Below are 19,175 nucleotides of genomic sequence, written 5' to 3'. Positions count from 1 at the left end.
GGGCCTTTATTTGTTTGTCCCTTTTAGTTTTACCTGTTCCCTACATACATATACATTCATGCATCTTATTATATAAAGAGTGTAGCGAGCCAGCTGTGAAGACAAAGACTTTTTCTTCATTCATGGTAACATAGTTGTTTACATGTATTCAAAACATGGCCAGTGAATATGATTAATGCTCCTAGCTATTATTTTAATTATCGGTAGTGTTATACCTCTTTTTTTTATTCAGGCCCTCATTTGAATATTAATATCGATTTGGTGGTTTAGTTGTCCTTCCGTTGGCTAATGACTTAGTCGTCACTGAAGGACGGTGATTATAGTGAATCATTTAGTTGAAAACATAGCTGCTAAATATGCAGTGGAAGTGGAAATAATAATTGGATCAATCAGATTCATCTGCCAGTATTGACTTTCTCTGTTGAATTGAGATCCCTCTCTTTCCAATCCCTTCGTCCTTATGCCTTGTTTTCTTTCTATCACTTTTGCTGCTCTATTTACAGTATATATATTTTTCGTCACAACGAATAAACCCTCTCTCTTTTTTATTGACTTATTCATTAACTGTGATCTGCATTTTTGATTTTTTTTTCTATACACTGTATAGAAAAGTGATATTGCCGCAGCTCCAATATAGAATTTATGCTTTGCTTTTCAGTTTGGGCATGGAGATTCACTAAATGACTCAATGTCAAGTAAAGTGAACAGATCAATAGGACACTCTTAAGGTATAATTTATGTAGAAGTTTCAGCATGACACTCATAGAGTACATGCATAGAGTAGATGTTTAGGGAGAGTCTGGGAAGAGTTAAAACAGTAGCAGTCCTCAAGTCTTGGAAGTACACAGAAGCAGAAAACACAAGGGTTTTATTGATACAGAGAGAGGGGAGGGATGGAGAGAGGAGCATGGAGCACTGAGTATAGTTCACCTTTATATGAAGTTTTTAGACCGTACGCAGTGTTTCCCCTCGATTGCTTTGTAGCGGTGGTGCTGTGAGTTGGTCCAAATATGGCAAAACAACCAACAGAGTCAAGGTTTCTGCTGAGAACAGGTCATTGTGCAAATGTGCCTTGAACTTGGCACAAACTTTTTTATTTGTATTTTTTTTGCAGTGGCGCTGACAATTCAGCAGCAGCGCACCGCCGCTGCTGAATACATATAGGGGAAACACTGCAGTACGGGAAGAGAGATATTCAACCATCCATCGCGGGCGGCATGTGGGTCATGAGGTAGAGCGGGCTGGCTGGTAACCGGAAGGTTGCTAGTTCGATCCCCGGCTCCTCCTAGCTGAGTGTTGAGGTGTTCCTGAGCGAGACGCCTCCCACTTACTGCTCCTGACGCCTAGCATGGCTGACTCTGCCATGAGGTTATGAATGTGTGCATGAATGGGTGAATGTTTGACAATATTGTGAAGCCCTTTGAGTGGCTACATGCAGTCAATTGACCATTTATCAGTCTTGGTATGTCTAGTATATTTCAACGTGGAGCCATATGCTTCACATTCAAGAACATCTCTGACCTGGTACAAAAGTTCACACAGACCATGAGCCTGGGGAGGAATGAAAACCTTCAGTCATGTATTTTTTAAGCTATGTTAGGAATGCACATTGTGCACTGGTGATTTGTGCTCTCGTGTAGCGCAGAAAGGATGCATTCTTTAACTATATGCGAACTCCAATTTTCCCCTCAGCAACATTGGAGAGATATTGGAAGGCTATTTGAAGCTAGCTAAAGGAGTTTAATTTAATAAGACTTTTGCAGGCATAGGCTTAAGTGTTAAAACCCTGGTGGACAGAGTCACTAAATAATATATGTGAAAACAAGTTATTTAATAACTATGAATATGTCGGCAGAGGCATATTGTTGGATAATTACCAGGCATCACTTTTAACTGCACCCTTCCCCTCTTAGCTTAGCACAAGCAGGATGCCGATGTCACCTTTGACACCACAAGCTACTAGCAAGGAACCCATTCAATATTATCAAGGTCTGAGAACGTCCACTTGCCCACGCATATAGCGCTAATTACACCTTAGATCCACATGGGTGGGAATGGTCAACAGGGCAAATAACAAGTAAGTGGTAACAAGAGCTCATTAAAATCGTGTAATATTGTTTCATAGCGATCACTTGTTGTGTCTCTCTCTCTCTCTCTCTCTCTCTCTCTCTCTCTCTCTCTCTCTCTCTCTCTCTCAGGTGCTCTCAGATGTGTTTGACGCCCCGGTTTACACTAAAGACGTGGCCAACTCTGCGTGTCTGGGATCAGCCTACAGGGCTCTCCATGGTAAGACTACTACTATATAGATAATAATTTTAGTACATATGTTATGAATACTAATACTTGTACTATAGTATTAGAATATTGCCACCACACTCAACCTCTGCTTCAATAACAGGACAGCACGGGGTGGTTTATACTGTGTAAACCAAGTTTAACAACATGATTATATGAGTCACTTTCTATTTCTATGGTTTGCATATAGTTGCAGACCATTTTCTTGCACAATGTTATATATAATGAAATTAAACCATTCCTGTGGGGTGCACGGAGCATATTGCTTTTGAGTTGTCAAGGAAGCATCTGTTCAATAGTTGCACCGCCTTGTACTATTTTGTACTTTTTAACTCATTGATTCATTGTTGAAAATTATGCACAACCTTGGATGTAATTGACCAGAATACCAATGCAAAATCACAATACCTTAGGTTTTCATTTAGAAGGCGATTTCATTGATTGTCACTTACAGTGAATTCATATGGATATCTTAAGTTAAGGTTAAGTCAGGTTTCTCGCTAAAGGACATCTACGGGTAGGTTGAGGAGATTGGAGATTGAACAGAGAACCTTTGATTATTCTGCCCTGCTTAGAGCTCTGTCTTTTTCTATCAGTTAGACATTTGACAACCAATCAATCTGGTGAACTGTCGGCTATTGTCAGACGATTTAGCTCTACGGGACAACGGGCCAAATAACAGATAATGATATCAAGGGCCAGACTTCCTCTCCGGTGCCGGTCATTGTTTTTCCGTTATTTCTTTAAAGGTGTTTATGGTTCGGCCGACATTTAAGCTATTCTCCATAAACAGATATCAAAACTAACTAGACACGTTGCCGCATGTGTGTTTTCTGAAGAAAATGTGTGTAGTTGCGCCTGCTCGTTGTGTTCTCAATGTTCTACAAGCATGCTAATGCCATGAGGCTAATGAGCAGCACACAGAGGTTCAAGTCTCTGTGACGCTCTGAAGCAGACTTGAGATTGAACGCACGGTTTCTATACGTGTACCGACTTTGACAACTCTCAGTTTTTCACCTTCGGAATGGTTGAAGTCAGCGATTGAAGCCCCATCGACTTCCATTGAAAAAAAAAATGCTTGTTGAGCAGCTGCAACAGTGTTAATTTGTAATTGACCCTGTGACGTTCTTTTGTAAGCTGTCAAACTAAACTTTCGACATTACCTAACTTAAGGTCGGGCAGTAGGAGGAGTATTTGGACCAAATGACGGGTCAATTTTCAAGGTTTTCCAAAGCTTTCAAGGTACAGAAAAATCTATCCTGGCAGACCTTATGGGTCCTTGAGGAAAAAGATTCAGCATGTCAAATAAGTTTCATTATAAAATAGGGTACGGTTAGCAGCCGTATATGTTTGACCACAAATTATAGCGCCCTGTTTTTGTCATAGCACAACATTTTGTTTAGGTTTGGTCTGATGGATTTTCGCGTTTTGCCCCATTAACTTTCCATGTTAAATATGAATATTACAAATATAAATTTAAAAAGAAGTCTGTTATGGTTGGTCTCTAAAAATAGTAGCACAGTGCACTGATATATGCTCGACACTATTGAGGTGGTTTGGTGTAAAACCCTCACCTGTAAGAGTAGATATTTACCCAAAATCGGCTGAAGGAAAATAATAAGAAACATGGCTAGTGAGCTGAACCGTCAGGCAGTAAACGATGGGTTCAGAGATGGTTGATCTCCACACAGACTGTTTACCTGAATGCAGCTAATGCCCGCTCAAACGTGATTTGATAATACTACTCAAACAAACTACAAACAAAAACCAGAGTGGGTAACACTTTTTACTAAGGTGCAATAATAAATAGCAAACTAGTCATTACCTAACCCTTTGTTAATGTTTGTTAATTGTTACTAAAATATTAGTTACCAATCGTTTTTTCATCATTAATTAAATATTAGTTGTTTGCATAACCCTAACCCAACCCTAACACAAGACCCTAACCCTAACCCTAACACACGACCCTAACCCTAACACACGGCCCTAACCCTAACCCTAACACACGACCCTAACCCTAACACACGGCCCTAACCCTAACCCTAACACACGGCCCTAACCCTAACACACAACCCTAACCCTAACCATAACACACGGCCCTAACCCTAGCACACAACCCTAACCCTAACCATAACACACGGCCCTAACCCTAGCACACAACCCTAACCCTAACCATAACACACGGCCCTAATCCTAACACACAACCCTAACCATAACACACGGCCCTAACCCTAGCACACAACCCTAACCATAACACACGGCCCTAACCCTAACCCTAACACACGGCCCTAACCCTAGCACACAACCCTAACCCTAACCATAACACACGGCCCTAACCCTAACACACGACCCTAACCCTAACACACGGCCCTAACCCTAACACACGGCCCTAACCCTAACCCTAACACACGGCCCTAACCCTAACACACGACCCTAACCCTAACACACGGCCCTAACCCTAACCCTAACACACGGCCCTAACCCTAACCCTAACACACGGCCCTAACCCTAGCACACAACCCTAACCATAACACACGGCCCTAACCCTAGCACACAACCCTAACCATAACACACGGCCCTAACCCTAACACACAACCCTAACCCTAACCATAACACACGGCCCTAACCCTAACACACAACCCTAACCCTAACACACGGCCCTAACCCTAGCACACAACCCTAACCCTAACCATAACACACGGCCCTAACCCTAGCACACAACCCTAACCATAACACACGGCCCTAACCCTAGCACACAACCCTAACCATAACACACGGCCCTAACCCTAGCACACAACCCTAACCATAACACACGGCCCTAACCCTAGCACACAACCCTAACCATAACACACGGCCCTAACCCTAGCACACAACCCTAACCCTAACCATAACACACGGCCCTAACCCTAGCACACAACCCTAACCCTAACCATAACACACGGCCCTAACCCTAGCACACAACCCTAACCCTAACACACGGCCCTAACCCTAGCACACAACCCTAACCCTAACACACGGCCCTAACCCTAACACACGGCCCTAACCCTAACCATAACACACGGCCCTAACCCTAACACACGACCCTAACCCTAACACACGGCCCTAACCCTAACCATAACACACGGCCCTAACCCTAACACACGGCCCTAACCCTAACCCTAACACACGACCCTAACACACGGCCCTAACCCTAGCACACGGCCCTAACCCTAACCATAACACACGGCCCTAACCCTAACCCTAACACACGGCCCTAACCCTAACACACGGCCCTAACCCTAACCCTAACAGACGGCCCTAACCCTAACACACAACCCTAACCATAACACACGGCCCTAACCCTAACCCTAACACACGGCCCTAACCCTAACACACGGCCCTAACCCTAACCCTAACAGACGGCCCTAACCCTAACACACGGCCCTAACCATAACACACGGCCCTAACCCTAACCCTAACACACGGCCCTAACCCTAACACACGGCCCTAACCCTAACCCTAACAGACGGCCCTAACCCTAACACACGGCCCTAACCCTAACCCTAACACACGGCCCTAACCCTAGCACACGGCCCTAACCCTAACCATAACACACGGCCCTAACCCTAACCCTAACACACGGCCCTAACCCTAACACACGGCCCTAACCCTAACCCTAACAGACGGCCCTAACCCTAGCACACAACCCTAACCCTAACCAGCGACACTCTGTGGTCAGTGAAAAAAAACGATTAACTTGTGCCAAATAGATATTTTTGTAACAATTAACAAATATTAACAAAGGTTTAGGTAATGACTACTTTGCTATTTATCATGGCACCTTATTATAAAGTGTTACCCAAGAGTGGTTCCAATACCAAAGTCTTGTCCCGTTGCCTACAGATTTAGCACTCAAATGAAGATACTGCATCAGTTCATAGACACAAATGTGATTGAAAAAGACGACCTGCGGTCCACACAGATCAACCCTATGCTAAGATGTATTAATTGTTATGTTAAGTCAGACATATATTTCAAAATGGACAATAAAAAATATATTGTCATTCTCATGAGATACTTGTTGGAATGACTGCTCACCTGTGGGATAGTTACGGGATTAAGATCCGCTAAGGTGGAGGCATACCATATGTTTTTTTATACAGGTTATAAGGTCTTACTCAGTAATATCCTTTGTGGGATCATTTTGTCCTCTGTAGACACAGTACAAATACGTTTAAAGGAGGGCTCATCTTACACAATGTCTACCATGTGTGCTGTTACGATTAAGTATTTATCCCCTCTTCCCCCCCCGACTTGTTTCAGAGTAAGTCCCTCCAGCTCCATCCATCTCCCCGCGCTCCCAAGAGGATCATTAACGGTTAGCATCAGCTGCGTTGCGCTCCTGTTTGAAGTCGGCGCAGTTTGCGTAAGATACTAATATGACCCTGTGTTTTTTTTCACCTTTTCATTTCTCCACCAAAATACTGCCAGAGATGGCGAGAATTATCTTTTATACTCCTTGCTCTTTCCAAATTATGTAAAATGGGCCTGCCATCCTAGGCATAAATATTTCATACATATATGTTCCATATCTCGCTGCGGCTTGCATGGCTGCGTTTGAAGCGGATGTAACACGGTGGGTGTTATTGAGCCGCCTCTCTCTCCCGCACTGATGAAACGGTGCTGTGGCGCTCCACCCAGATCGTTTTCATCTCCTGGTGTATGGACAGAAGTCTCCGTGTTGCCCGGGCCGGGCGATCTCACCAGCCCTCTGCGGAGTCGCTGCGTCGACGCGTACGAGCCGCACCGTGAAACAACTCAAAGAAAGCGAGAGCATGTAAAATGCTCTGTTTATCTTTTATGTACGCTGAGCGGAGAAGGCGGCGGTATGTCTGGTGCGCCTGATGCGATAAACAGGCCCTGATGCTGCAATAGGGAATATATGAACTGGGCCATAAAGGATGTTGAATATTGCGGCCGTAATATCACACGCAATATCAATATTGTGTGAAAGCAAAATAGATGGATGGAGGGATAGATAAATGAATGATGAAGGTATAAAGGATGGATGATTGATGAATGGATGGATGGATGGATGGAGGATAGATGGATGATTCATGTTTGGATGGAGGGATTGAAGAGGGAGCATGGTGATGACTTCTACAGGCGATGACTTAAATAAATCATAGGTGAATTGGATGTTCCATGTATTTTCCCAGTAATTTCAACTTTGATGAAACACATCAATGAAACTAGTGAGACCTTAGGCCTTTGATAGTGGATCCTGTTGAGGGTCTGAGCAGCACAACGAGAGAGGTATTAATAACTTTTACATAGACTGACAAATCAATATGAGATAGATACTGGTGTGTGTGTGTGTGTGTGTGTGTGTGTGTGTGTGTGTGTGTGTGTGTGTGTGTGTGTGTGTGTGTGTGTGTGTGTGTGTGTGTGTGTGTGTGTGTGTGTGTGTGTGTGTGTGTGTTTTAAGTGTCTATCTGTGCATATACACCAGGGTGTGTAACAATCTCTTCCAGAACTGTCTGTGATTCTCTGATCCCAGCTCTCATTTATGCTTTGCTTCAGTTTAGCTAAGATAAAGACTCCAGAGGGGGGGGGGGGGAAGAGAGAGAGAGAGAGAGAGAGAGAGAGAGAGAGAGAGAGAGAGAGAGAGAGAGAGAGAGAGAGAGAGAGAGAGAGAGAGAGAGAGAGAGAGAGAGAGAGAGAGAGAGAGAGAGAGAGAGAGAGAGAGAGAGAGAGAGAGAGAGAGAGCGCGAGCGCGCGTTTGGGGGCAATGGGGTTGCATTCAATAGTGGGAGAATGATTTAGTAGTGGAGGTTCAGTTAGATTGATCTTTCAGACACAGGTGTTGCCACGGCGTGTTTGTGTGTGTGTATGTGTGTGTGTGTATATGTTTCTTTAATTTGTTTATTAGCTTAGCAAAGAGCCATTTTACCGTTTTTCTCAGTCACTTTGGTACATTTCTCAGATCAGAATTGAAATTTGCAAAACAGCAAGTGCATTTCTCAAAACAATTCGTACAAATAGCAAAACACCATGGATTTCTTGCAAACCCCAGTCTCTTGCTCAAAATCCTTAGTTTGTTTCTCAAAAGTAAATATCTGTGTCAATGAACATGTCAGTGCCATCACAATGACAAGTCCTTGTGTCATTGTGTATGGATAAGAGAGTCAAATTGCTTAGTCATGTTGTCAATAACAGTGTACTCTGGAGGGATGTTCTGATGTAAACTATGGCTAAAGTTTTGAAGACAATTATTGGAAAATATAAGTTACACCTTAGTGTATGTGGGAGATTGATTGCAAGAGACTGGACAAGATTCACATTTACGCTTTGACTGTTTGTACTGTTATTTGTTGACAGACCATGTCATTGCTAGAAATGCGAACATAGGAAAATCTCCTTAGGGTAAACTGTACATGCATTGCTGTAGGAATTACATTGCAGTCTTCCTACGCCTCCTGACGTTCCTGTCTGTTGGGCCACAAATTCTCAGGCAGCCTCACTCTTCCTCTTCTTCTTTTCTCTGGCTGTTGACCCTGTCCAATTCCTTGTCCTTCCATTGTCAGACAATGTAACATTGTTTTGTGCTCCAGCTATATATACTGTATACTTGCCAGTTCATGGTTCAGGAGATCCACCTTTGAGCTATTTCAGTAAACTGGTTGATCGTTGGTTGATCTAACACTTCACACATTTCCCTTCTTTAGAGAAAGTTAAGATTCACCTGGTAGCAATTTAGCAATTCAGGACAGATTTACAAGAAAAGTCTAATGGAAATGTATAGAAATATGCTTGACATATTATGACAACTTGTTCAACCATTTTGCATGGAAAGACATATGCAATGACCTAATGCCTAAATGTTGTGGGGGTGAGACTATTCAATAGAGACCCATTACAATACATTTGGATCAACATGACATAAGCAATTGATAATGTAGGAAAGAGCAGAGAATTGTACATAATCATTTGCATGAATCAGGGGCATTTGCAACTTGTTCAAAGAAATTAGAAACTTTTTTGATGTGCACAAGTGACACAATGATGTGAAGATTGAACAGGTAGTTTTGAGAATTTCAATTCTGATCTGAGAAATGTACCAAAGCGACTGAGAAAAACTGTAAGTCATAAGTCGATAAGCCATAATAATAACTAAGCTTAATTCAGAGCCATAGAAAGACAGAGTTGTCTAAATGGAGGGGCAAATAGCTTGGTGGTTGACTGGATTCATGTAGCTCCAGATAGTTCCAGCGGCATATGAATGAGGGGAATTTGCACATGACTTTGCTGACCTACCATGAAGCAGCGATGTTTGGTAACTAGTTAACATAATATAAATTGATTTGGAGTATTGCAAACCAAAGTTAGGAATTGAATATCAGTCCATCTAAACCAGGGGTCAGCAACCTGCGGCTCGGGAGCCGAATGTGTCTCTTCCACCCCTCTGCAGTCTACTGCTGACTTGTTTATAAATAATAAAAAGTATTCATATTTTTTATTTCAAATGGAACACCTCTTATTTTGGAGATCACGGTGATACTGATTAAAATAGCTAAATCAAATGTTTCAATATTTTGTCAACAACCAACTGCCAATAAATGTCACATCATACACCCACGCCTTTCATAAATGCAATAAACTATAGGCTATTGGTTGTTTTATGTGTGGCATAACTATAAATAAACAACCCCTGATATATACGGAGCATTAGCCTCTCCAAGGGATCTGTATCCACCAACAACACTAATGTACAGCAAGCATGACGATCAAGGTGTTGCCTTTGAATGCTTGAATGCATTCATGACCTCCTGTGTAGAATCATACCACTGACTACATCAACAAACTTATAATCATCTCATGTTTCAAAATATGAGGCACTAATTGAGGCGCATGCAGAGAACATGAATAGATACAAAGATGGACCCCATTTACGCAGTTAAGAGTGTACCGTCAATGTGCTCTGAACAGATCAGCATAGCAATCTTGAGATCCAACTCAAAACATGTGTTTAGAGACATTTGCCCGTACGGATGCACACGAAAACAAAACAAGGAACCATATTGATGATCTTGATTTTCTCCCTGTAACATAGCTTAATTAGAGTCTACCAACTGCTAACAAATTAGCAAGACATTGTAAAACATGTTGCTAACTAAATTAAATCTGATAACTCCTTTGCAGCGCTGCTGCCATAAGTTCCTGCTGCCATTGGGCATCTCCATGTTCCGCCATTGCTCTGAAATAATTTGCCTTTTAGAGATGTTGCAACTCTCTCTCTCTCGGCGGGTCTGGCTAAATCTGTGCAGAATGGTGCCGGACGGCTAGTCAAACAAAGTTAAAATTGTATACCCACTATGTCTGTCGTGGAAGATCGAGAGCGGAATGCTAGACAGGTAGCGTAGCTTCTAATGCTTATCCATGCTAATCCATTTAAAGTTCCCAAACTTGCTACAGTCTCAGTTAAAGAGTGACTGCAATGTTCGAAAATATGGATTTGTTCACAGTGCTTTTCTGCATGTGTTTGGTGCTTTTGTGGTTCTAGTCAATAAAACTTGTCTCATTGGCATTTGTGTGTGTGTGTGTGTGTGTGTGTGTGTGTGTGTGTGTGTGTGTGTGTGTGTGTGTGTGTGTGTGTGTGTGTGTGTGTGTGTGTGTGTGTGTGTGTGTGTGTGTGTGTGTGTGTGTGTGTGAGGGAGAGCCTCTGTGCACATTCCACAGACTAACACATTTGAAGTCCTTTCTGGAAGCAACCCAGTATAACCATAGACTTCTACTGCGATCATACTGGGTCACCTTTTCAGACCGAGAGAGTGAGAGCGAGAGAATAAGTCAACCATTAGTCAAACAGAGCACCAGAGCACAAACATTTAAATCAGGCCTTGGAGGGGGCGGGCAGGATAGTAATTACTAAGCATTCCTAATCGAACATGTCAGCGATTGACCAAAAGAAGACGTCCTCTCTTCTGAAGGTGTTGGTGTGTTTTTTGTTGCAGGGCTTGAATCTGTAGAGTCCGGGGTCCCCTTCTCTGACGTGGTGAAGAACGCAATGGAGCCCAAGCTGGCTGTGACTCCCAACCCGCGGGCAAAAGAGGTAAACACACACAGACACGAACATGCTAAACAAACACACACACACGCGTCCTCTGCCGCAGGTGTTCTCCACCCGATTAGGGTGACGCACTGGACGCTCTCTGGCGCCGACTGGTGGTTATCGGCGGTATATGCCATCCACCACCTCTCCCCTGGACCGCCTGGCCCGAGGTGTTGGGACTGGGTTGCCAAACTCCTCCACCGCTGGTTGAAGCCTCGGGTTGTCTCTGACTGACCAGAGACAGGCATCTCGGCGGGACAGAGCGTCGGCGTTGGCTTGTTCCCTGCCCGGCCAGTGGTCCACCTGGAACCTCAAATCCTGGAGGGCCAGGAACCACCTCGTCACCCGTGCATTCGAGTCCTTCGCTCTGGCCATCCACTTGAGTGGCGCATGATCGGTGACGAGCGTGAACTCCCGGCCCAGGAGATAGTACCTCAGCTTGTCCAGGGCCCACTTGATGGCCAGGGCCTCTTTCTCCACAGTAGAATAGTTCATCTCATTGGGGAGGAACTTTCTGCTGATGTAGGTCACTGGGTGTTCCTCTCCCACCCGGACCTGGGAGAGTACCGCTCCCAGACCCATTTCAGATGCGTCGTGTGGAATATCAGGGGCAGAGAAAAATCAGGGGTTATCAGGACGGGCTCCGAGCAGAGGGCTTGTCTGAGGTCACCGAATGCTCTCTCGGCCGCCTCCGACCACGTTACCCGGTCTGGCAGGGCCTTCCGGGTTAGGTCATTTAGGGGACTGGCCAGAGTGGCGGAGCCGGGGATAAACCTGGTAGTACCCTACCAGACCAAGAAACGATTTCACCTGTTTTTTGGAGGTGGGGCAGGGCCAGTCCCTGTTGGCTGCGACCTTGCTCTCCTGGGGTCGGATGTTCCCCCGTCCGACTTGGTACCCCTGGTAGGACGTCTCCTCCAGTTCCATGCGGCACTTGGCGGGGTTGGCTGTGAGTCTGGCCCTCCTCAAGTCCCCCAGGACCGCCCGCAACTGTCGGAGGTGGACATCCCAGCTGGCGCTGTGGATGATAATGTCATCTATATATGCTGCTGCGTATGCCTGGTGAGGCCGAAGGAGCTGGTCCATCATCCTCTGGAACGTGACGGGTGCGCCATGAACGCCGAACGGGAGGACCGTATACTGGAATAGACCCCCCGGGGTCGCAAACGCCGTCTTCTCCCGAGCGAACCATCTACCCGAGCAGTCCTCCTCCCCCCCGTCGGGAAAAAAAATCCGAGAACTCGGTGAGAAGGGAGCTCTCAGCTTCTCCTGGTGGGCCAGTCTGCTCTGTGGCCGTCAGGGTATCCGGAGTGTCCAGGGGGGGTCCCGAGGGGGTTCCTCCCATCGAGTGGCCTGGGGTGCCCGCTGGGCTGGGGCCATCTCCCTCGGGTCCGTCGTCCTCTGTAGACGATTCTGCTGGGGTTGAGTGGACCACCCAAGCCCCATAAGTGGGTCTGCCGGTTCGTTCGTGCCGTCGTGGCGGACCCCGCAGTGGTCGGTAACCCTGTTCGGGGTTCAATCCCGGCCCGGCCCGTGCCGTATACATCCCTCGGGAGGTCCGCACTACCACATGGCAGGTCTCGTATGTGCGGGTGTCCCCGTGCACACAGGCGACCTCTATGGGCTCCCCTCGCCGTCCCCCAGCTAGGTCGGGCGTAGGAGGGTCACGACACTGCCGGTATCCAAGAGGGCCCGAGTGTCCTTATTCCCCTACCCGCAATGGGAGGGTTGGGGCCAAGAGCTTCTGATGCGCCCAACAGGTGGTCAGGAGACACATCCCTGACCGTCCCTCATCGGCGAAGGCCGACGACATGGATACGTCCCGGTTTCTGGGACACTGTCGGGCTAGGTGTCCGGTCAGTCCGTAGCTGAAGCACCGTCTATCCTCTTGGGGCTTCTGGGAGAGGGTCGGCGGTCTCAGTGTGGGTGCTCGTGGCAAAGGATTCGGTCCTCGGCGGTCCCGGTGCGTCTCGGTGGGCCGCGAGGGGTTCGGGACGCTAAAACTCAGCTGTTGAGCCACCTGCCAGTTCTCCAGTTGCCGGACCAGCTCATCTATCGTGTCGGGGTGGTTGGTGGCGAGGGTTCTTCGGGCGTCTGGCGGGAGCTGACGGACGGAATTGTCTATTAAAGTCCTGTCGGCTGCCAGGGCTTGGTCCCGCTGCTGACGCTGGGTGGTGGCTGCGGCGGCGGCTCCATCCGGGTTTTGCATTGGCGGGTGGGTTGGTAAACCTGAGTGGTCCGTAGCGTGGTCAGGCTGCCCGCATCCTCCACCATATGTGACGACACGGCCCCAGGAATGTCTCTCTCACTCAGGAAATCACCATACGCCAAGGTCCGTTCAAAGCCCAATAAGGCGTTTATTCATTGAACAACGGAAAACCGCGTGGGTCTGTGCCCAACGCGGGGAAACCAAAAATCATACTGACTCCGTGAGCCACGGTAGAGTCCAGGTGATTGTCTCTATTGTCTCGTCCCTGGAGAGGGAGGTCACACCCGTCGGTAGCGCTCTTCCAGCAGTGCGTTCCGTGTTGGCGTACGTCGACCGGGCGTGCGGGTTCCCTCGGGACCGCTGGGGGAAGGTCCCGCTAGATCGACCCGTCTACCTGTCCGTATCGGGTCCTGGAGGTTCCCTGCTCCGCTCGGACTCCCAGTTCTCCCCCTAAGACAAAATGTCGCCGCCGTTTGAAGGGGTACCTGGTCTTCCGCGTCCTCCGCCACAGGTGTTCTCCATTGCGCCAATTAGGGTGACGCACTGGACGCTCTCTGGCGGTTATCGGCGGTATATGCCATCCACCACCTCTCCCCTGGGCCGCCTGGCCCGAGGTGTTGGGACCGGGTTGCCACAACGCACACACACAGGATAACAATGGCAGTGGTGAACATCATTCATTCGTGATTCTGATTCCCCACCAGTGATCCTACTGTGCAACATGTCATTCATTGTCCTATCATTACCGGACGAATAATTTCTTATATATATATATATATATATATATATATATATATATAATAAATGCCTGTGGGCTCTGTTTCTTGTTATGCTACCTGTGTGATGCATACAGTACAGTACTGTATGTATTCTCCTCCTGCAAAACAACTTTCCCCTTGGGGACATAAGAGATTGTTGAACTTAGATGAATATGTATATATATATATATTTAAGAAAAAAAGCTTTGTTTGGGGTATCCATGATCTACCCATTGGGCAAGATGACATGATAGAACAATATGGAAGTAGAGTCGCTAGCAGCCTGAGCGCGGTGGTCGCTGCTTCAGCCCCGCGGGGAATGGAAGACTTAAACACAATGCTGTGAAAATCAGGTCAGCTGCGCGCCTCGCTGCTCGTCTCGAGGATGTGGGTTGAATGTTAAGATGAGGGGGGGGGTTTAAAGAACACATGACAGGAAGACTCAAGGGAAGAATTGTGTGCTACAATTACATATATATATATATATAGCAGGATGCATGAAGACGCAATGAATGTATGCACACACACATTCAAACGCACAGATGAATAACTACATCCATCACTTATACATACATCCACATATTAACAGACATAGGCAAATATGGACACACACGTGCACATGCTTTGGCACACACGCACACACACTGACACAGAGTAAGATACACATGCACACTTTGACGCAGACAAACATACAAACTACGATGAACAGACTAACACACACACATATTGTATGCCTGTGATTTTTGTAACAAACATGCATCCACAGAAACATATAATGGTGGACACACACATAGCCACAGACACATGTACTCAGAGACTCAGAGAGATTGTCCTACTTTCAGAAATGATTCTCATTAAACCACTTGTAAGGAGAGAGAGAGAGAGAGAGAGAGAGAGAGAGAGAGAGAGAGAGAGAGAGGGAGAGGGAGAGGGAGGGAGAGAGAGGGAGAGAGAGAGAGAGAGAGAGAGAGAGAGAGAGAGAGAGAGAGAGAGAGAGAGAGAGAGAGAGAGAGAGAGAGAGAGAGAGAGAGAGAGAGAGAGAGAGAGAGAGAGAGAGAGAGAGAGAGAGAGCAGTTGATATGCCTATAATAATGTTTTTGTGTGGGTTTCTTCCAGGTCTACAATCAGATGCTGAAGCGCTACGCTGAGCTGGAGGACAGAATCCTACAGGAAAACGAATATTAGCTCCGTCAATCACATACGTCTTCCTATAACACCTGATTGGCGTCTAGGATTTGTAAAGCATCGCGTAATTTTTGAGACTCAAGTTCTGGTGATGATTGTAGGAGTTGATTTTAGGTCAGAGCTGAACTGAAATCCCTACTGGGACCCACCCATGCTCAGAATGTATAATGAATGCACTCACGGTATTGTAAGACGCTTCTGTAAAAGCATCCATCAAATGGTATGTATAGTCTTCTGAGTGAGTCAAAATTACAGAGGTACATGACCTTGAAACATTGAAATATACCAGAGAGGTGATTGGCCATGGAGTAAGAGAATCTGAAGATGTATTCAGTTTGTGATTGGTTGAGTTGCTACAGGAACAGACACTAGTGACTGAATTACAATTGCTTTTTTCTTTAGATGAACTTTTGTGTTTCTTTCCTATTAATTAGTGGTAGCTTTTGATATTCTTCTATTTTTCTTATTTTCACTGATTAAATTAAGCATTAATTACCCACCAGTCTGTATCAGCTTTGTCACACAAGTCAAGAAACCTCAAATCATTTCTGTGTTCGGTTGTTGTTGCTGCCAGCTGCGATTGTGCCCGTAATTAGATTAGTAATCTCAGTTGGTTCTTCAATTAATGGGAACCTTCAGGAAGATCATGTCTGAAATAGTTTTGCTTATTATTAATTACTTTCCATGTTTGAGACACCAAGATAAAGACAACATTTTGATTTAAGTTTTGGTCGACTGTCACTGCCTCCTGTCTCTCTTCTTGAAGGTGCTATGCATTTAATATTAAAGAACTATACTTAGAGTTTAATTTTAACCACTGAAATGCAGGTCGGGAGGGAGCAGATTGGGAGTTTGTATGTTTTGGTGTTGTTTAGTTTCAGAATGTTGCTTTCTTCAGTTCTCTTCTGTTTTTGCTCATTTAAACCCTAAATGCATACCTGCAGCATCTTACATTTCTATCTTTAGTTTTTTATTCAAACTATCATAAAAACCCAATCACAAAACAAGACAAAATCGTTGTTTTTTTTAGTTTTAGGGTACCAACAACGGTCATAATTAAACCTAACTGAAGAGTTGTTCAGATTCTGATTCAGGAAGCTTACAAGTCTCTAAAGGAGGTGACAGAAAAACGAGACTTACATCAAAACATAAACTCATACACTATCAACAGCACATCCACAGCAGACAGTAAAGCAGAGCAAAACTTTGTAAAAAGTTAAGAACAACTTTTGTATATTTTTTGTTTTAGATGCTGTACAAATACAGGTTTATTATCAGGATTATTTTATTGTAAATGCCAACCGCAGTTTTAACATAGGAGTTCTTATAAGTGTGCTGGGACTTTAACCGTCAGCGAGCCCTTAAAGTTGAAGCTCAAAAGACACAGTAGTCAATAGTTGGCATTCAATTGTGGTAATTCTACTTCATTCGTGTTTGCAGATAATACAGTACGCTTATAAAGAATCGTATAGTTCCCTGAGTTCTATACTGACATTGAAGTTTGACTGTCTCAAGTGTACAGACAGCAGAGCCCTCAGCGCCACCCAGCACCCATATGAGACTGAGGCCTGTCGCCTGTTTCCACCCACTCTTCTGTCTGTCTTTGAAACAGGAGATCTAGTCATTCAGCACACGCTTTCATCGCAAGTTAGGCTGCCCACAATCCAACCATACCATCACAATTGGAGTAGCTAAATCTTTGCTGTTCCGTACATTCAGGCCCTTTAGACCATTGGAATGAGTTATGTATGTTGGTGCATGAAGGGAGAAATCTTCTATGAGGGTGAAATGATTTAAACAAATTAAATAAGTCAATATATTAAAAAGTAAGACATTACAGTCTTCATTGCAGTGATCTTTCATGCAGTCAACTCATTTTCATTGGTCACTATTTGATATTGAAAATGCCGACATCCATAAGCAATTCATTTTATTTCAATGAATGCAAAATTAAAAGAGCAAAAGTTTTTGGTCAGTGTGAATTTTCTCTTGCAAGGCTAACTTGCCATAACCTCAGTGAAGGACTCATTATAATTAGTCTTTTTTTTATTGATTTGTTTTATTTTTTCAATCAGGATGTTAAGCAGTCAAATTGGACCTTTGCAGAAACATGTTGTTGGCATCCGGTCAGTTGAACCAACCAATCAACTGACAGTAGTCTGTGTAATTATAACCTGCAAGTTGATTGGTTGGTTTATTTTCAAGTGCAGAGAAAAATGTCAACTCTAAAAATTTAAAGGGTTATTGTGTGTTCATTGAGGGATGATTCTGAATTAAATTTTAACTGTATAGTCTCCATCTATATAATTTGTGTCAAATAAATCTTGATAGGATCGGTAAAACAAACAAATATTGTGTATTTCTTATGAATACAATAATTGTTCTCATATTTTTTCCTGCACATATGAAAAATAAAGAGAATAAAGGTTTATTATGGTTAAAAAAGAAAAATTTAAGCGTAATGTATTAATACAAATAATATTAATAATTGGTCAGTTTACAAGGAATTACTTTGGCATCCAAGCAGCTAGCTAGCCATCTGATCGGGTTATTATATATTCCCACATATAGTCTGTATATGTTGTAACGATTCCCGTCCATATGTTTTTAGCTGGTGCATACACGATTTAAGGCTTAACTGTCAGTCTTCCTCTTCTGGTACAATGTGTCGTTTTGTACACAAGGACGCATAACGTGTTTTTATATTGCACAAACACAACAGTTCAGGGCCTCCTAAATCTCTCTGGATCTTCTGTGTCTAATACTTAACATGGCAAACCAAACTTTATTAAATTTTGTTTGTGTGTGTGTGTGTCTAACTGACAGATCCATTTCGTGCTCATCACCCTTTTTCCAGAGCCATCTGTAACGAGGTCCATTGCCACACTCCTCCTAGGGGGATTTAATGCGCTCCTCCACACAAAAGAAGCAGGTTGGCGATGTTGAAAGCCAGTTTATTATAGAAGTTTGTCGACGATGAACCTGCTGCTCCATGTTACCATGCAGGAGATCTCTCCCGGAGTGTGTGGAGATGGCTGGTTCAACCCATTCACACTGATTACGCAATGTGCAACAGGTGTGCAGCCTCACCCAGCCTCAGAGTACTAGGCAGGTCAGGTGAGGCCGCTTAAACCAGCCATCATCCACACACACTCCACGGTATCACACGTGTGTCGCACGCACACAGCATATCGGCATGAGGTGAATGTCAGAACAGCTCTCGTCTTCAGGGCCGGATTTGTCTGTACCTTTACCTATCTATCGTCACACTCTAAAAATACCTTTTATGCTGGCTCTCTAATGCACTCTTCCCGCTCTTTCTCCTCGAATGCATGTATTCATTTATCTGCCTCTGCCGTCACTCTCGTGTCTCTTATTGACAGTTATCTGCTCAGTCCCTCTCCCCATTCTCCTCTCTCTCTCCCTCCCGCTGTTCCTCGCTCTCTGATCCTCCCTCTGTCCATCTCTCTCGCTCTCGCTTTCTCTTTCTTCCACCTTCCCCTCTTCGGTCATTATTCTCGGCTCTATATGATCCATAGGTTACATACTTGCATGCAAACAACATTACCTTAATGAGTGTGTGTGTGTGTGTGTGTGTGTGTGTGTGTGTGTGTGTGTGTGTGTGTGTGTGTGTGTG

The 19,175-nt window shown here is 44.8% G+C and overlaps 2 protein-coding genes across 3 annotated transcripts in view; both read left to right on the top strand.

The window, feature by feature from the left end:
• xylb (xylulokinase homolog (H. influenzae)) overlaps positions 1–16,262 on the top strand; it is a 32,307-nt gene extending 16,045 nt beyond the window's left edge. Inside the window, exons 17-19 of one of the 2 annotated variants that reach the window (XM_060044602.1) lie at positions 2,199–2,286; positions 11,289–11,386; positions 15,470–16,262. In XM_060044602.1, coding sequence (XP_059900585.1) covers positions 2,199–2,286; positions 11,289–11,386; positions 15,470–15,538 — 255 coding nt within the window. In that variant the 3' untranslated portion in view covers positions 15,539–16,262. Of the gene's footprint in view, positions 1–2,198; positions 2,287–11,288; positions 11,387–15,469 lie in introns of those variants that run through there. The other variant, XR_009524256.1, reaches the window with a different exon arrangement.
• Positions 11,437–15,421, top strand: LOC132452173 (uncharacterized). The gene is made up of 2 exons (XM_060044605.1): positions 11,437–12,418; positions 12,461–15,421. The coding sequence occupies exons 1-2, from the start codon at positions 11,777–11,779 to the stop codon at positions 12,533–12,535; spliced, it is 717 nt and encodes a 238-aa protein (XP_059900588.1). The 5' UTR covers positions 11,437–11,776; the 3' UTR covers positions 12,536–15,421.
• Positions 16,263–19,175: the final 2,913 nt, after the last annotated feature.

The sequence above is a fragment of the Gadus macrocephalus genome, chromosome 23 (genome assembly GCF_031168955.1).
Source record: "Gadus macrocephalus chromosome 23, ASM3116895v1".
In the NCBI taxonomy this organism is placed as follows: domain Eukaryota; kingdom Metazoa; phylum Chordata; class Actinopteri; order Gadiformes; family Gadidae; genus Gadus; species Gadus macrocephalus.
The sequence above is the reverse complement of the archived record's forward strand: the minus strand, read 5'-3'. Positions and strand labels throughout refer to the sequence as shown.